Source organism: Dreissena polymorpha, chromosome 12 (genome assembly GCF_020536995.1).
Source record: "Dreissena polymorpha isolate Duluth1 chromosome 12, UMN_Dpol_1.0, whole genome shotgun sequence".
NCBI lineage: Eukaryota > Metazoa > Mollusca > Bivalvia > Myida > Dreissenidae > Dreissena > Dreissena polymorpha.
Genome location: NC_068366.1, coordinates 33,300,779 through 33,320,623, shown reverse-complemented (window position 1 = coordinate 33,320,623; position 19,845 = coordinate 33,300,779). Strand labels below are relative to the sequence as shown.

The 19,845-nt window shown below is 36.3% G+C and overlaps 1 protein-coding gene across 11 annotated transcripts in view; it reads left to right on the top strand.

Annotated features, from left to right (window-relative positions):
• The window catches only part of LOC127853681 (intersectin-1-like), a 117,055-nt gene that overhangs the window by 5,481 nt on the left and 91,729 nt on the right, over window positions 1-19,845 (top strand). For 10 of the 11 annotated variants that reach the window (XM_052388392.1, XM_052388383.1, XM_052388382.1 and 7 more), the window contains exons 2-11: window positions 1,194-1,258; window positions 2,451-2,543; window positions 4,227-4,290; window positions 4,529-4,731; window positions 6,589-6,699; window positions 12,284-12,350; window positions 13,038-13,126; window positions 13,636-13,699; window positions 16,344-16,519; window positions 18,547-18,663. In XM_052388392.1, the coding sequence (XP_052244352.1) occupies window positions 1,243-1,258; window positions 2,451-2,543; window positions 4,227-4,290; window positions 4,529-4,731; window positions 6,589-6,699; window positions 12,284-12,350; window positions 13,038-13,126; window positions 13,636-13,699; window positions 16,344-16,519; window positions 18,547-18,663 (1,000 nt within the window). In that variant the 5' untranslated portion in view covers window positions 1,194-1,242. The remainder of the gene's footprint in view (window positions 1-1,193; window positions 1,259-2,450; window positions 2,544-4,226; window positions 4,291-4,528; window positions 4,732-6,588; window positions 6,700-12,283; window positions 12,351-13,037; window positions 13,127-13,635; window positions 13,700-16,343; window positions 16,520-18,546; window positions 18,664-19,845) is intronic. The other variant, XM_052388390.1, reaches the window with a different exon arrangement.

Sequence of the window (19,845 nt, the reverse complement as noted above, 5' to 3'; positions counted from 1 at the left end):
AGATTAAAATTTAAATGTGGAGAATGGCTGTCTCTGCCATTATTTACCCCATTTGCAGGTGGTGAAAAGTTATACATTGAAATGGACAGTCCGGAGCCATTAGACTTCTTGAAATTAAATTGTTCATAGATGATGCCTTGTTTACCCTTTACCACTTAGATAAATTTTGACATGTTTGTAGTCCCTTATAAAGTTGAATTTTATAAAAGACCTTTCTTACTGGATTCAAGTTTTAAAGGCTTCATTTCCATCCCTTAGATACTAATTAGCATCAAACAGCATAAAACCTGAACAGACTGTGAGTTGCTCACAGGCTGTTCTAGTTTTATGCTGTTTGCACATAGCCATGTTCACTTTGTTTCCAAGTGGGGAAGGGTTAATTTGCCTTGTGCTAAATGGCCCATTAAAACAACACTCAAAGAAAATGGGAAGAGGTAACCTCAGCTAAAATAAAAGTTTTCCTGGCACTGGCAATAAATATTGGGCTTGTTTACATGTCAGATTTGGAATCCCTTCTGTAAATTTTAAATGATTTTTTTTATATTTTAAACAAAATTGAAAACATAAACTCATTATACATCAATAACACAACATTAACACTTAAGTTTTTTGTTAAATATATTTTGTTAACACTTTTCCCCAAACTTCCAAATTTGAGTTATTTGATATTAATGATGATGGGCATGGTGTAATGAGGGGTAAAAAACAAGTGAAGACTTGATTAGACTTTTTACAAAAACCACTTCTCCTGAAAGTTGCTTCACTTCTACCTTATTGTCCCCTACAGGTGAAACCGGAGGGGACTTATGGTTTGTGCTCTGTGTGTCAGTCAGTCTGTCTGTCTGTCACACTTTTCTGGATCCTGCGATAACTTTAAAAGTTCTTAATGAAACTTGATACATGGATAGATGGCAATATGGAGATAATGCACGTCATTTCATTTTGTTCCTAGGTCAAGAATTCTGGTTGCTTAGGCAACAAATATATTATTAAAATTCTGACAATGGTGGAGTTTCACCGGTAGGGGACCATATTACTTGGCAATCTCTTGTTTCAACTGAAATTTCTCAAATTTGAACACGGCCTGAGCCCTGGCAACTTCATTTTATGAAGTGCTGCATCAGGAGGGTATTCTTCATCGCTCTTATTAATTCTTGTTGAAGGTAATGTCATGTTTTTTATTGTATTTTCAGTTGTGTGCACCTCTTGCATGGATACGTAACATAGATTGATGTTCTGGACATGGCTGCTGTTCCAGGTAATAAAGAATTCAGCACATGTTTGACTTGATACAGCAGCAAATGAGCTAAGTGTTTACAGGGCTGGTTTAAAAGCAAGACCATTTTTAAAGAAGGTGAAGTACTAGAGAAAAAAGATTAAGAAATTCTTTTGAAACTCCGATTCACATATTGTCAACAGAGATAAATAGTAGAGAAATAGTCTATACCAGAGTTTCCTTTTTTCATTTGGGGTATATTAGCTGGTTGTCATTTCTGTGTGCAACACTAGATTTGTTCTGTTTGCTATTTCTTATAAAGGTCACAAAAATAACACTAAAAGAGAGATCAGTGAATTTCTTTCAGTGAATTAGATTAGCGTGGTTTTTCTACACCTGTGTTTATTATTTCATTTTTTTCCATGAGTAGTTTTTACCTTGCAAATATATTATTATAATGTCCAACTATAATAAATGCTTTAAATTATACTAACTTAATAAAAGCAACTTGTACATCTTCATTCATTGTATTAAAGATAACATGATACCATTTTCAAGGACTTAAATATTCATTTCACTGCCTGAAAAAGTTCCATGACAACTTTAAATACAATATTTTTTTAATGTGAAACAGAAATTATTGTGTTGAAATTAGTAAGTTGCAATAGTGATTTTATTTTAAGTAATGAACAACTGGCTCTTGTGAAACATGGTGCATTTCACCCTTTCCCACTTAGAAGCAAAGTGAAAATGCCTTTGTGCAAACAGCATAAAACCAGAACAGTCTGCGAGTCACTCGCAGTCTTTTCAGGTTTTATGCTGTTTGCTGCTCATCAGTGTCTAAGGTTTGGAGATGAAGCCTTAAAAACTTGAATCTAGTCTAAGTAAGAAAGGTCTTAAATTAAATATTGCTTTTTAAGAGACTACAAATGCGTGAAAATACGTATATCTTAAGTGGTAAAGGTTTAAAGATTTAAATTAACCAGTAGAAAACATAGATTTTTCCACGTTAATTTTTGCCCAACATTGTTTGTCCTACGATAAGACTTCTATAAATTGTATTGTGCAACAATGTGATATAAACTAAAGTATTATTTAGTTATATCACTGCAATAAAAAGGCACGATTGGTCAATGGAATACTTCAATTTTAAATTCTCTAACAGTTCAATGAATGTATCTGGCTCAATGTTGTTGATGGAGGATGTGGCAATCATTTCTTTGTATTGTCTTAGGTGGAGGGGATGAATGGAGGATAACTGGGGAGGACCGAGCCAAACACGATTCACAGTTCTTTGCCCTGAAGCCAGTCAATGGCTTCGTCACAGGTAATTTATTGTAGACCATAATAGGTCACAGCCCTATTTCAAAATTAAGTTGTATTTTAAACACGCTTTGGGGAAACGAAGCTTTATGCATATGCGTAATGTGTGGTCCCAGCTTAGCCTGTGCAGTCCACATACACATATCTGGTATGACAGTCTCTGCTTTTATAGAAATTTGTGTTCATTAGAATTTTCCTCTAATCAAAAAGCCAGTCAAGGCAGAAAGTTTCAACACTGACCAGTGTTTTTTTATGGCAATTTCGCGGCCCTATTCAGCCCCATTCCCCTAAAAAAAGAGTATATATTTTCCCCCAATTTTGTAGAAAAAATCCCCGCCAGAAGTTAAAAAAAAATATTTTTTTTTAGAAAGAACTTTCTAATGATAAATATATCTCAAATTAATTTCATAAACAACTAACAAAGTATATAACACATTAATATGATTTTGAATTATTATAAAGAGTTATATTAAATTAGTTTTTCCCACATCATGCAGTGGACTTTTCATATGAATTGCATTTTTCCCAAAATGGCCAGGAAAAGACCTGATGTATCTATATTGTGTCAATATTTGTTGATAAAAACATTCCAATTTGGTCCATTTTATTGATAAAAAATGATACAATTTGCCATTTTATTGCTTAAAAAATCCTAATTAGACTCAAAATTGCTAGGAAAACTGAGACTGTGCATGAAGGCTGAACTGTGTGAAACTAACGTTGAAAAAATCATTGATATATATTTAAGAAAAGGGACAGAGAAATTCAGCAGTGAATATTACATTCATACATACATGTGTTTTCATATAATAAATATCATAACAAATAAAAGAGTGAATTTTTAATTTTCCCCTTTTCCTAAAAAACGACGCATTTTTCCCCTTTGGACGGGCCCAGCCACCATTCCCCTATTGGTGAAAGAAAACACTGGAGTGATTAGCCTGTGTGGGCTGCAAAGGCTAATTTTGGACAATACTTAACACTTATTTATTAAGCCTGGTTTTCAAGAGCATGGCTCATTTTGAATTATCTGCACTCGTGAGAAGATTTATAACAATTAGCCTGTTGTTTGCTGTACAGAAGATTATCAAGAACCATGCTATACAGTATATCTCATATATACTTCAGCTCCCATGCTCAGATCCAATCTATTTAAATTGAATTTTGAAGAAACGTGATAATCAGATACTGGTAATTTTTCTTTAGGAAAATTTTTGACAGTGTTCCACATCAATTGTATGTTAGATTAATTTTTATTTTAATGATGTTAAAGTATATAACGACTCTTTGGCATCCTTAAAATCAGCATAACTTAATGTGTCTTAATTTAACAAATCATCTGATGTTCCTGCGAAACGTATTTTGTTACATTTAAAAAGGTTTGTATAATATTATGTATCAACATGTGCACAAGTTTGATCTAGGTATGCTCAGATTCTTGGTTTCATATACATGTGTAGCATGAAACATTTTTTGGTTGTACATGATAAGAAAATTTAGGATCGCTATTTGACACTGCAAAAATTGCATTTGAGTGCCCATTAAAAAGTGTCCTTTGTAATTGCCATATCAATTATAAGTACTAATTGGTATGAATTGTCTCACTCATTTATGTGGCTTTATGTCTTATGATTACTCTGTAATATGATTCTAAGTTGTTATGTGTATTTGCTGTATATTTTTACAGGTGAACAGGCCAGAAATTTTTTCTTGCAGTCAGGTCTTCCAACGGCAGTATTAGGACAAATATGGTAAACTAATGACCTTTTGTTTGTAATAAACAATGATTCAAGTATGTTGTCCTTTAAATAAAAATGTAAAAGATTTAAGTGTACTGTCACAAACTGCTGCTATGTAAAATAATTATTTTAATGCATGCATTATAATAGTAAATACATTATTTTGTAAAGTAATCACAAATTGTGATTTGTACTAAAAAGGCATGTTAAAGCCAGAACATATTGTCTTACCTGTGTTACACCTAAACAGGGGTCTAGCAGATATGAACAACGATGGCAAGATGGACAGAAAGGAGTTTTCCATAGCCATGCATCTCATCAAGAAGAAACTCCAAGGCTATGAGCTCCCCAAGGCTCTGCCCCAATCCATGAAAGCGGACCCTTCCCCTGTAGTGGGGTCATTTGGGGCCATGCCCTCCCAGCCCCAAATGGTTGGCATGATGCCAGGAATGGGTAAGAGGGCATATGGTGGGGTTTTCAATGATAATATAATCTTCAAGTCTGCACACATTCAAGCATTGTGCATAATTCCATATCATACACTGAAGGTGTTAGACGTTTTTCGATAAACAGACAAGGTTGAATAGTTTAAAGCTAGTTACAGCTTTGAAATCTGCATCATAGACTTGCAAATATAGTCTTGAAATAAACTGAATGCCCGTTTCTTGCATTTTTAACTCTCCTGAGCAATTGAGATACTATTAGGTCTGTCGTATGCCCTGTTTGCATGAATTATGTCAGTCTGTCCCTAAACCATTTCTTCATACAATGTCTGGTCAAAATTTTACAAGTCTTTATAATAATGTTCCTTGGGTGGTTCTTTTAAAACGTTTTTAAAATGGTTCTGGTACTATGATTATTTAGGTAAAGGGACCAAAAAATGGGTTTTAATCATGAACACGTAAAGAATAATATTGAAACTGCACAGCCCATAGGTTTGATATTTGGTATGTAACATTATAACTAGGGTCTCTCAAAAACAAATGGAATCATGCACCTTGGGTAAAAAATAGCCCGGCCCTTAGAGTAACCTTTTTATTTGTATACAATGAAAACTTAAAAATATTTCTTCTGAAACTGCAAGGGTCAAGTGTTCATGATTTGTTTTGTTACCTCATATGCAGGTCATACACCATGTTTGTTCAAACCATTCCCCTTGGGTCAACATTAGCTCTGCCCTGTGGGTAATTTGTTGTCCTTTTATGTATATACATGGAAGTACAAACTGCAAGGCCCAGAGGTTTGTTATTTGTTATGATTCATCTTCATAGTGTTGTCTACCAAGTGTGTTGAAATCAACTGCATGGGGTTAACATTGGCCCCGCCCTTAGGGCTAGCTTCTTATACTTTCAGGTACAAAAGGTAGTTAACACTTTTCTAAAACTGCCAGGCTTATATATTTGGTATTTGTTATGATAAGAATGTCTTAATATTTGTATTTCTTGTTGAAGAAATAATTTTCAAATTAGAGTTGTTCCTTGGCTAATAAACAATACAGAGCTCTAATTTACAAAACTGAGTTAAGATTGAAGGGAAATAACACCAGTGAGTTCTGATTGATACGAATAAACCATACTGAGTTATAAATGATAAGAATTAACACTACTAAGTTATAAATGCTAGGAATTAACAATACTGATTTATAAATGCTGTAGTAGGAATTAACAATACTGAGTTATTAATGCTAGGAATTAACTATATTGAGTTATAAATGCTAGGAATTAACAATACTGAGTTCAGATTGGAAGGAATTCACAATACTGAGTTCTGACTGGTAGGAATAGACGATGCAGAGTTCTTCTGGTAGTTATAAGCAATGAATAGTTCTTATTGATAGGAATTAACAATGCTGAGTACTTCTTGGTAGGAAATTACTGACTTCTGATTGGAAGGAATTTACAATACCTTGTTCTGATTTGTATAATTTAACAATGCTGGGTACAAACTGGTAGAAATTTACAATGCTGCGTTCTAATTGGAAAGAATATACATGATGAGTTGTGATTGGTAGGAATGAACAATTCTTAGTAATTTTTGGTATAAATTAACAATACTGAGTTCTCATTGGTAGGAATACAATCCCAAAGAGTTGTGGGTCATATAAAGCCTATGATGTTGATTTTAAGTTTTATAAAAAGCTTTTCTACAGAAGCCCAACAGGAAATCTTGTTTTAGGCGTTCAGTTTTGACACTCCATTTGCACTCTATATATGCCTCTAAACTCTATATACTCGAATATACTCTACATTCTATATTCACTCCATATTCAGTATATTCTAACACTGCACTGCACTGTACACTATACACTAGGTGTCCACCCTTCAATGGGAATGGTAGCACCTGTTGCCATGACGATGGGGCAGAGAATGCCAATCATGGCCAATGGAATGCCTCAAATGGTAGCTCCCGCTGGATTCATGGGTATGTAGCCATGTTGCACTGAATGTCAGAAATGTTTGTGTGAAAGAGTGTTTGTTTCCCGCTCTTATGGGTAAATAATTATTAAGCCCCCACCATCCCCCCTGGTATGAATTATCGTTATGTAATGAAATCGTCGAAAGTTGTTTGTCCGTCCGTCCTTACCATAGATGCCCATTTGTCATAATAAGTTCTCCTTTACCTTTTATTGTAACACTTTCAAACTTACATGGGAAATTCCTTAGGATATAGTTTTTGCATTTGCGATTTTTAAAACCCTTTTATGCAATATTTAAAAAATTATGACATATTTTCAAATAAGAATTTTTCAAACAAAGAATAAGACAGAAAATCGTCTGTAGAAGTTCTTGACCACTTTCTACATGTAATGCAACTCACTGCCTGTCTCTATATATCTGTGCGAAGCTTCCTGTCTTAGCCATATCTTTGCCATATGTTGATAAATAATTTAATAACTTGGCCCTAATGTAAACCATCCAATGTTTTTTATGCTCCCCGAAATAAAATTTTGGCGGAGCATATAGTTGCCAGTTTGTCCTTACTTCCGTCACACTTTTGGTACTGTTTCTTATAGCGCCTTCAATACTTTACCAATCTCTTTCTTATTTGGCATGTAGGTACCTTGCATGAACCTTTACCTTTTGATGAGGTTTGAGGTCACTGGGTTCAAGGTCAAGGTCACCGAGGCTAATAATAGATTTTCCGTCACGCTTTTGTTACAGTTTCTCATAGCGCCTTTAATACTTTACCGATCTCTTACATATTTGCAATGTAGGTACTATGCATGGACCTCTACCTTTTGATGAGGTTTGAGGCCACTGGGGTCAAGGTTACTGAGGCTAATAATAGATTTTCCGTCACGCGTTTGTTACAGTTTCTCATAGCACCTTCAATATTTGATCGATCTCTTATAAATTTGGGATGAAGGTACCTTGCATGGACCTCTACCTTTTTGATGAGGTTTGAGGTCACTGGAGTCAAGGTTACTGAGGCTTATAATAGATTTTCTCAAGGTCACACTTTTTCAACACAAACCATATATTGACAAAGCATCATTGGGGAGCACAGTGCTCACGCTGCTGCCAGACATTATCGCCAATGGCGATTATTTTATCCAACTGGCTATTATTTCTTAAAATTGTCTAGAAAAAATGGCGATTATTTTATCCGCCTACATAAAAAAACAAATTGCCACTAAATGTTGTCCCGCGATTGCGAAACGCCTGCAAATCGGGCCATCAAGCAGGAAAAATCGATAACGAGATTACCTGTGTACACACTCGACCCTGTGTATTGTCATACACGCGTCAATAACTTCTGCGACATTGTGGCCTAGAGCATTTTTCTCAATCAGTGTCCGACAGCAGTGATATATTTCGGAAAAAACGTCTTTAATCTCCCTGTGCTTTACCAATTATCGGTAACTGTGAGATCTTTGTTAATTTTTCGCCAATTATTATTTAATCGTCATTATTGAAAATCGCCGCTAATATTGTTGGCTGGTTTTGTTTTGCACGCCGTTTTTTCTGCAGTTAGATTACGTTGAACATTGCTTGATGAAATAATTATTTAATCGCCATCAACTAATTATCCCCGTAATTACCGCTGTTTGTCGTCTGCTTTAACATAATGATTCCAATTTTTAACCAGGTAACCTGGTTTTCCCAATTCAAAGGGACCCGGCATATGCCATGGTCAGCTAATTTTAACGAAACACGTGTACGGAATTACACTAAGGTGGTGTATTTTAACTCACGCGCTGTGACGTTAATTGATGTAAACATGATCGGCATTGCGAAAGTGTTATTTTTGGAATAAATCATTTACAATTGATATTGGCCTCTGCCTACAATATTGCGGCCGATGGCAAACGCCGTATTAAGAGATAAAGTAGTCGAACGATATGCACATTTTAGATTATGCATATTAATATTTTATATTATGCATATTTCATTTGCAAAACGCGTACAATTTTTCGGATTACCGTTTTCGGATACTGTATTTTTTTCGTCCATTATGATTTATTTTCGAAGTTCATAACAGCAAAAATAGAATGACGAATACACATGCGGTGATACGGAAGATGTGGTTTATAATATTTCGAGTATTCACCAAAAATTGCAATTGGAAAAACTATAAAAAATAGTATAATGAGTGCTCTGGGTGGGTTGGGGCCTCTGCCCTTAATTCTTATGTGTATGTAACTGTAGCTGAGATCTGGTTTGTTAAGTCACACCCACAACATTGATTGTATTCTTTATTGTAAAGCCATGATAATATTTTATAAGAAAATGGCACACTGATATTATGCTTGTTTTTGAGTATATATATATATTATAACTTAAATCAATAGATATACATTTAATAAAACATAGATAAAATGAGATTCATGGTTTTTTCTTTCTTTTTGCCTTCAGTACCGTTTTGCGGAAAAGTCCGCATATGTTTTGGCTATTATTTTTTTAAGGAAAAAAAATATGGCTATTATTTTCTGAAGGCCAGAGTGAGCACTGGGAGCATCCATCAGTTTTACTGATGTCCTTGTTTTACACACTATGGTTCAAAGTTTGGCCTCAATTTAAGTTAAAAGAACATGATTTTCCCCAACCCCTATCTAACACCCATCTCCCTAGATCATATTTTAATGTCACACTTTGTCAAATTTGACCATAGAAATTCCTCTCATTGCTTTAACTCTGACATTTATTGATGGAATTTTAAAGGGGCCTTTCTACGTTTTGATAAATTGAAAAAAAGATGTTTCAGATATGCAAATTTTTGTTGTAGTTATGATATTTGTCAGAAAACAACTGAACATTTTGGAGTATTCTGTTGTTGTCGTTAAATTTTGTGATACTACGAGGATTGCTTATATAAAGTATAAAACGCATCACTCATTGTATGAGCATGAATGGCCAAGTGGTCTAAGCAATAGACTTTTACTCCAGGGGTCAGTCGTTCAAGCCCAGTTATGTTTTTTTGTGCCCCCCCTTCGAAGAAGAGGGGGTATATTGCTTTGCTCATGTCGGTCTGTCGGTCAGTCCACCAGGTGGTTTCCGGATGATAACTCAAGAACGCTTGGGCCTAGGATCATGAAACTTCATAGGTACATTGATCATGACTCGCAGATGACCCCTATTGATTTTTAGGTCACTAGGTCAAAGGTCAAGGTCACGGTGACCCGAAATAGTAAAATGGTTTCCGGATGATAACTCAAGAACGCTTAGGCCTAGGATCATGAAACTTGTTAGGTAGATTGATCATGACTCGCAGATGACCCCTATTGATTTTCAGGTCACTAGGTCAAAGGTCAAGGTCACAGTGACCGGAAATAGTAAAATGGTTTCCGGATGGTAACTCAAGAACGCTTATGCCTAGGATCATGAAACTTCGTAGGTAGATTGATAATGGCTGGCAGATGACCCCTATTGATTTTCAGGTCACTAGGTCAAAGGTCAAGGTCACGGTGACCTGAAATAGTAAAATGGTTTCCGGATGATAACTCAAGAACGCTTATGCCTAGGATCATGAAACTTCATAGTTAAATGGATCATGACTCGCAGATGACCCCTATAGATTTTCAGGTCACAAGGTCAAAGGTCAAGGTCACGGTGACCCGAAATAGTAAAATGGTTTCCGGATGATAACTCAAGAACGCTTATGCCTAGGATCATGAAACTTGATAGGTAGATTGATCATGACTCGCAGTTGACCCCTATTGATTTTCAGGTCACTATATCAAAGTTCAAGGTCACGGTGACCTGAAATAGTAAAATGGTTTCCGGATGATAACTCAAGAAAGCTAATGGCTACGATCACAAAACTTCACAGGTACATTGATATTGACTCACAGATGACCCATATTGATTTTGAGGTCACTAGGTCAAAGGTCAAGGTCATGGTGACCCGAAATAGTAAAATGGTTTCCGGATGATAACTCAAGAACGCTTATTCCTAGGATCATGAAACTTGATAGGTAGATTGATCATGACTCGCAGATGACCCCTATTGATTTTCAGGTCTCTAGGTCAAAGGTCAAGGTCACGGTGACTCGAAATAGTAAAATGGTTTCTGGATGATAACTCAAGAACGCTTATGGCTAGGATCATGAAACTTCATAGGTACATTGATCATGACTGGCAGATGACCCCTATAGATTTTCAGGTCACTAGGTCAAAGGTCAAGGTCACAATGACAAAAAACATATTCACACAATAACGGTCACTACAACGGAGAGCCCATATGGGGGGCATGCATGTTTTACAAACAGCCCTTGTTTTTCTTACTTTAATTTTATTCTTGTTTTTTTTATTGGACTTTTTTTAGATGCAATGATTGCCTTTATCAATATAAATCATTTAACGACAAACTTCAATACATGCCAAAATCTGTGAAAAGGCCTCTTTTAATAACTTGGTGCTTATGTCAACCATCATTGACCAAGTAACATCCGTCTCCCTACCTTAAAGGTCAAGGTTACACTTAAAAGTAAAAGCTCAACTTTGACCATACAAATTATTGTCTCCCTACTTTAAAGGTCAAAGACACACTAAGAGATCGAAGGTCAAAACAGACCACACAAATTTCTGTCTTTGCTTTTACTTTACCATTTATTGATAGATTATGAAATTCCTTAGCACAAATGTCAACCATCAGAAGACAATTATATTTTGTATATCTATTTCGAATGATACATGTGCATTTGATTTTGATAATCTTCCTATACAGTATTAACGTCTTTAACATATTCTTAATTCTGTATCAACCTTTTCCTTTCAATAGATAACGTTTTTTTATTTCACAAAGTTCACATATTATTCACATGCTATATATGAGCTTTATTCTGGGAAAACAGGGCTTAATGCATGTGTGTAAAGAGTCATCCCAGATTAGACTGCAGTGTGCAACCGCTTATCAGGGACGATTCTTTCCGCCTATACTAGATTTTTGCTAAGAAGATACATCCTTTAACCCTTTCGCACTCAGAAAGACTGAGAAAATGGCTATGTGCAAACAGCAGAAAACCAGAACAGCCTGCAAGTAACTCGCAATCTGCTCAGGTTATAAGCTGTTTGAGGTTCATCAGTATCTAAGGTTTGGAAATTAAGCCTTTAAAATTTGAATCTAGTAAGAAAGGTCTTCAATTAAATTTAACTTTCTGAGGTACTACAAATTAATGCGTCAAAATATGTATCTAAGTAGTAAAGGGTTGAACGAAAAATTCCATAAAAGCAGAATGTGTCGTCTGATTAGCCTGTGTGACTGTACATGCTAATCTGGTCTGGCACTATACTCATATGTGTGACTACAGGCTAATCTGGTATGGCACTATACTCACATGTGTGACTACAGGCTAATCTGGTATGGCACTATACTCACATGTGTGACTACAGGCTAATCTGGTATGGCACTATACTCACATGTGTGACTACAGGCTAATCTGGTATGGCACTATACTCACATGTGTGACTGTACAGGCTAATCTGGTATGGCACTATACTCACATGCATTAAACCTGGTTTTCCCAGATTTAGGTTTATATTTTCAATGATCTTCTACCTTACAGGGGGTGTCCCAGTGCCTACAGGATACACAGGGGGAATGCCTGTCCGGCCAGCGGTACCTAACCAAGTGTAAGGAGCCCATTAGTTTCTAGGACTCCACTTTAGAGGGCTTGGTGTTGGGGTGTCCATAGAATTGCCCTTTTCAAATAATCCATTTAGATCTTGACTAGGATGAAAATTCATTGATCATGCATAGTGAACTACCTCAAATGATCACCATGTGTAGATGGAGTGTCTCACATGACAACTGTGTCCACAGCTCAATCGTCTAGGTCATACTTAGAAGTCAAAGGTCAAATAAGACAATAATATAGCTTATATGGACTGCAATTTCATTATTTATCAATCAATTAAAAATAATTGTGCACATATAACCATGTGGAGACTGCATGTGACACTCAAAAGTTCCAAATCTCAGTGTCAAAGTCACGCTTAGCAGTAAAAGGTCAAATATTGGTATGATTCAGCTGGTCTTCTGAATTTTAACTTCTCTAATTTTATAACAATATGCCACAAATAAGCACAATATTGATGAAACTCTGTTGTTTTGTTATATAAATTATTTTTGCAGCGTTCATTGAAATAAGTTAATACTAAAATCTCATTTCTGCACTAACCCCTGTCGCAGTATTGAATTCATGGGGAACCAAAAAAACAGTCATTGTTTAATTTTCCCACCAACTATGTGAGGCACAAAAATTAGTATTTATCAATTGTTATTAAAATATATGAATAACATGCATTGTACATCAACAGGTTATCGCTGGCGATGCCTCACACCCAGAAGCTGAAGTACACTCAGATGTTTAACAGTAATGATAGGAACAAAAAGGGCAACCTTACAGGTATTGGAGGAATTGATCAGCGTTTTAGAAAATATTTTAGTCATGTTGTTTAAAATTAGCATAAAGTCATCGTGGAGCCTATTTTAATCATGTCAGGCATTTGATTTTACTCTCCATGTTGACACTTTTGTCCTTCTCTAAATGTGATACAAATGGTTTATAGGATAATAGACTGAAGTGAAAAGTTGAGGTGAGCCTGGTAAGGACTATAGGGAATGTCGTATTTCTTGACTTAGTTCATAACATCTGTTCCTTATACCGTGCACACGTTTCAGTTACTAACCTCTGATTTAAAAATATCATATAACAACAAATCATTTTTAGGAAGTAAATATGAAAGTTGTTCTGGGAAAACAGGGTGTAATGCATTTGCGGACTGCCCACGCTAAAAAGGGATGACACATTTCACTCCTGCAATAAACCTTGTTTTCCCAAAGTAAAGCTCATGTTTTTCAAACTAGTATGGCAATATTCTGATTGTGTTATAGTACATGCATGATGTGTTACAGGAGTTGAGGCCAGAGCCATACTTGTGCAGACTGGAGTACCCCAACAGATGCTGGCACAGATATGGTACGTGGACATGGAGTTAAAATACATCAAGCCTTAATGCATGTGCTTTAAGTGTTGTCCCTGATTAGGCTGTGTGGATTGCACAGGCTAATCTGGGAAAACAATTTACACAAATGCAATAAAGCCAGTTATTCCCAGATGGATGCTTAATAAATAAAATTAGTTTCTATGGGTTGCATATAGCAGTTGCACTTTCTCTCCATCTGTCTGACTGGCTTTCTGTTACCAGTGGTTTTTAACACACCGCTTTCAGATATTGAGCTGATTTTTAGCTCGGCTGTTTTCGGAGAAAACCCGAGCTATTGTCATATTCAGCTAGTCGTCCGCCGTCTGCCGTCCGCCATAGGCATCGTGCTAAAACCTTAACATTGGCCATAACTTTTTAAATATTGAAGATATCAACTTGATATTTGACATGCATGTGTATCTCATGGAGCTGCACATTTTGAGTGGTCAAATTTCAAGGTGAACATCATTCTTCAAGGTCTAGGGTCGAAAAAAACAAAGTCAAGGGAAGTAATACGCTTTAAATGGACATAGTTATCTGACCTGCCCACGTATATATTTTTGTTAAATAAATCAAAGCAGCGCAGTAGGCGGCATAGTGTTTCTGACAAACGCATTGTGGTAAAAGGTCAAGTCAAGGTCATCCTTCAAAGTCTACGGTAAAAAATACACATTTAAGGGAAGTAATAAGCTTTAAAGGGAGATAATTATTCAATATTGAACATAGCCACATTATATATTTAGCATGCATGTGTATTTCATGGAGCTGCACATTTTGAGTGGTGAATCTACAGTCACGGTAGTGGCTTTTAATTATTTGCTACTAAAAATAGAGATTTGTTAGAGACAATTATATTCAAGGGAAGTAATTTATATAATTATAAATCTCATATTATATATTTCCTTACCAAGAATTGAAGTTCTTTTCACAGTTACTGTACATATTTATTATTTTGATTGTTTATAACTCAAATGATTGATTTGTCAAAGTTTTTTTTTAAATGATATAATTATCATTTCTTTCATGTACTTAGTTGTTAATAGTATTGTTCATTACATACCTGTGGACTTATGTCCATAGATACATAATGAACTCTGGCTATGATCTCTTTGATAAACCACAGGCCTTGGTTGGCAGTGATGTCTGACTTGGTCATTTTTGACTGTCTACAGACCCCCCCCCCCCCCCCCCCCGGTAGGATTGGACAAAATCTAAGGGAAGTTATAAGCTTTAAAGGGAGAATGATTTCTATACCTGCCAAATGATAAATAGAAATTTATTTCAAAGTGGCGCAGTAGGGGGCATTGTGTTTCTGACGAACACATCTCTTGTTGGGTCACTAGGTCAAAGGTCAAGATCACTGTTACCTCTAAATAAAAATAAAAAAAAAATTCTGGCAAGCTTTCGCAGCCGAGCGTGGCACCCGTTATGCGGTGCTCTTGTTGGTATGTGAGGCTTCCTACATGACCTTCAGATGTAGTGTGAAATTCGTTCTTAAATGGGACTGCATGGTGGCATTTTGTAGTCCAGTACATTGATGAATCCAGTCATAGGACTTAATGCATCAGAATTACAAGCATTCTCATAGGAAAGTTTTTGATAGTTTAGATTAATATATTCATTGTCGCAGTGTAAGCTTCCAACCATAACCGATTTCCTCTAAAAAAGAAAATTGCATTATTATCCCCCGCCATAGGCGGAGGGATATTGTTTTGGCGTATGTCTGTCCTCCCGTCTTTCCGTCCTTCCGTCTGTCCGTCCGGAGCCATATCTTGGAAGTGCTTTGGCGGATTTCATTGAAACTTGGTATGAGTATATATATAGCTAACAGGATGATGCACGCCAAACGGCATTGTACACCATCTGTTAATAACGGAGTTATGGCCCTTTGTATCTTAAAAAAATGCTTTTTAATATAAGCTTACAGCTTTATCTCCATCAACACATGAGCCAGAGCTATGAAACTTGCCATAGTTGTTCTCAATCATCTGGGGGTGCTTCACATTCTACACTCATAATCCTAGGGGCTAAGGGCAAGGTCACACATTGAGGTCAAAGGTCACAAATTTGGTCAATAATTCATTAGTCATTCCTTTACTATGCCATGAAACTTGCTATAGTTGTTCTCTATCATCTGGGGTTGCTTCACATTCAACACCCATAATCCTAGGGGCTAAGGTCAAGGTCACACATTGAGGTCAAAGGTCTACACCCATCCAAAAACAAAATTTATATGGCGGGGGATATCAATTCAATGAATTTGCTTGTTCAACTTGCTGTTTGCTGCCTATCAGTATCTTAGGGATGGAATGAAGCCTTTAAAACTCTATAAAGAAAGGTCTTTAATTCAAATTTATTTTCTAAGAAACTACAAAATTATCAAAGTGCTATTCAGCATATCTGAATGGTTAAGAGTTAATCTCTATATGAGCTTTTTTTCTGGGAAAATGGGTTAACTGCCTGTGTGTAAAGTGTTGTCCCAAAAAAATATTTTTGTGTAAAGGAATCTCTCCTAAGTAAATTCTAGGTAAAGCAGAACTTTTCATCCCAGATTAGCCTGTTGCAGAATGCACAGATTAAAAGCACATGCATTAGATACTGATGAACACCAAACATGCACTGTTTTTCTGCCCACAGGAACCTGTCAGACGTGAACAAGGATGGGATGTTGGACTGCGAGGAGTTCTGTATCGCTCTTCACCTCTGTGATGTGGTCAAGACAGGCACCCCCTTGCCCTCCTTCCTCCCCCCTGAGCTCATCCCTAGCAAGGCCCGGGCAGGCAGCTTTGGCCCCTCCCAGCCTGCAGCCCCACGTAAGGGAACTTATTGCTTTTTAATAAGTACTTGATTGGACTTGGAGTAAACCCTTTTCCACTTAGAATGTCTATGAATCAACCAGCATAAAACCAGAACAGCATGCATGTAACACCCAGTCTGTTAAGGTTTTACACTGTTTGCTGCTCATCCGTATCTAAAGAATGGAAATGAAGCCTTTAAATATTTGCAGTCTGATAAGGAAGGTGTTTGATTTTAATACCGTAATTAATACAGACAATTTAAAAACGAAACATATTCAAAAATTACAGGTGTCCGAAAATGTAGAGATAAAAGTTGATTGTGTCAGAAAGTTATAATTATATTGCAATAAAAGTAATAAATCAATGTACAATAATTTTATTAGCTTGGCTGTTTTCGGAGAAAACCCGAGGTATTGTCAAAGCCTCCTCGTCGTCTGCCGTCCGTGCGTCGTGCTTAAACCTTTACATTGGCTCTAAAATTAAAGTGCTTCCACCTACAACTTTGAAACTTCATATGTACATGCACCTTGATGACTTCTACATGCCACACCTATTTTTGGGTCACTAGGTCAAAGGTCAAGGTCACTGTGACCTCTAATATAAAACTTTTACTTTGCCTCTAACATCACAGTGCTTCCACCTTCAACTTTGAAACTTCATATGCACATGCACCTTGATGAGTTCTACACGCCACATCCATTTTTGGGTCACTAGGTCAAAGGTCAAGGTAACTGTGACCTCTAATATAAAACTTTAACTTTGCCTCTAACATCATAGTGCTTCCACCTACAACTTTGAAACTTCATATGTACATGCACCTTGACGACTTCTACACGCCACACCCATTTTTTTGGTCACTAGGTCAAAGGTCAAGGTCACTGTGACCTCTAAAAAAATATATAAAATAAAAATTCTGACAAGCTTTCGCAGCCGAGCGTGGCACCTGTTATGCAGTGCTCTTGTTGTGGTTTACTCTTTTTTTTGCTTTAAAAAATAAAAACAACTTCACAGCTTTGCTTACTCTTGCCTAAATTGATATAGAACAAAAAAGTAAAAACATAAAATGTTCTGCTTCCTTTATAAGATGAAACTGTTTCAAATGCTGTTCGGTGACTCCATTGTTTTCTGCAGGTAAACATGGTTTAAAAAATACCCCAATTACCCTGGCATTCATCTGCCAGGTTTTATGATGTTAATCCGGTAGTAAAAATCCATGATAGAGGTGTCACAAGATAAGCAAAAACAGGGCCCAATTTTGTAGTATAGCACTATAAAATTTACTGTCCAAAAATAAAGAGACATTTATAATGGACGAAAACGCGTATTTCCGAAAATTAAGAGTCAAGACCAATAATTATTTATGCTAAAAAAGAGGCTGTCCGAAAACTTACAGTAATTACGGTAGATTTTCTTTGGGACTTCAAATGCGTAAAAGTGCTTTCCTGAGTGGTAAAAGGCTTAAAAAGTACATTTCTATATGGACTGTCATTATTGTACTTATATTTTTCTATGCAATTTATTCAGCTTACCTTAATTTTATTTTTTGTCACCCTTTCATTATAAACATAAATATGATTTCAAGGTTTTTATAATGTAAGTGATGAATTTGATATACAGAAGGGTCCCCGAATGGAGGAAAAGTGTTATTTTCCTGTTTCAAGTCCCTTCAAATCTGAAATCAGACTCTACCAGTTTTTAAACTTGCAGTCTGAGAAGGTCCATTTTAAAGCATGAAATAATTGGGCCTTGCTCTTGGCAAATGGGGTTTAATGCATGTGCATGAAGTGTTGTCCCAGATTAGCCTGTGCAGTCTGCACAGGTTAATCAGGGATGACACTCTGTCTAAACTGGAATTTTCACTACAAAGAGACTTCTTTGAAATGAAAAAATATAATAACAGCAGAAAGTGTTGTCCCTGATTAGCCTGTGCGGACTGCTCAGGCTAGTCAAATCTTCCGACAACACTTTTGCACATGCATGGAGCCTGGTGTTTACAGAGCACAGGTCAAATAAATGGTAACCTGCTATTTCCTGTGTTGTAGCCCAGCAGAAGGACACATTTGGCGACCTTGTGGGCAGCATGGGACTGCCAGCCCCTATCCAGACCCTGCCTGTGGCCAATGGAGAGACCAAACAGGAAGAGATTGATATGTCACCAGGTAGGGACAGTAGGTCACAGGTTACATATTCACCATCTCCGGTTGGGAACTTTCTATTTTGCCATGGTTGTCAACCTTTGTTGTTTCAATGTTTTTTTATTCAGAGATCATGTTGTTTTTTTTATGGGTCCCTTCAGACATTTAAGGGGCCATTGGCTAGTGTTCTGCTGCTATTCCATCCCTGCTGCTTGTAATGCAAATTGGAGCAAAGTAAAGACTTTTCTTTTGGTTTGCTAACCTTACTAACAAGGTTTACCATTTATTCAGAGTTAAAAGTTTTCCGGTTTGCACCGGAATTCTTTTTTTTCTTTCAGGGAAACAAAAGGTCATCATCATTGACATTGCCAGTGTGTTTCATTGGGCAAAAAAGGCAGTAAAAGCCCATGCGACTGACAATGCACACAAAAACTTGGTTTCTTCTAGATATCTAGAGAATGCTTTTACCTCCTATTAATTAAAGTTATTTGTTTATTTTGTGATAGAAAAGGATGCACATTGACTTTTAGGTTAACAGGTCAAAGATAAGGGTCACATAGGCTGGTAACAGGGGTCACAAAGGCTTGTAACAGGAAATTCCACAATAAGTAAAGAACACTTTGACCTTCCATCATGCAATTTGTTGTAGTGATTTCTTGGGTGAAAATAAGGTCTCTCAGACAAATTGAGGTAATCAGGTCAGAGGTCAAGGTCACAGGGAGTGGTGTCGTGAACATTGTTTTCACACAATATCTTGACAATTCTTAGGATCATGTAAATCAGTATGCTGGTCAGTCTTGACAAGGGATGAGTTGGAGCTTGCATTTCAAATCAAGAGATTTAAGGTCTAGGTCACAGGAAAGACTTAAGTACACATCGGCTGGCATGCATGTGTGACAAACATCTCTTGTTTTATATCTGTCTTTGTTTGTATCCACAAGCTTTAGTCTATTGAGACCCTTTTATGTACGCAAAAAGTTTATTTCCTATTACATAACTTCAATTATTTTAAGTATTGTAATTTAAATGTATTTTTGAGGATCTTATTCACAGCAATACACAATATAATGGCAAGGCTATTCATGACTTGGGTAAAGTTTTTGTGTAGGTACATGTATTCAACAACATATGTTTGTGTATAACATGTTAAGATTCTTTGCTTTATTTTGAAAAAAAGAGTTGACCTTTAGAATGAAAATTATGATT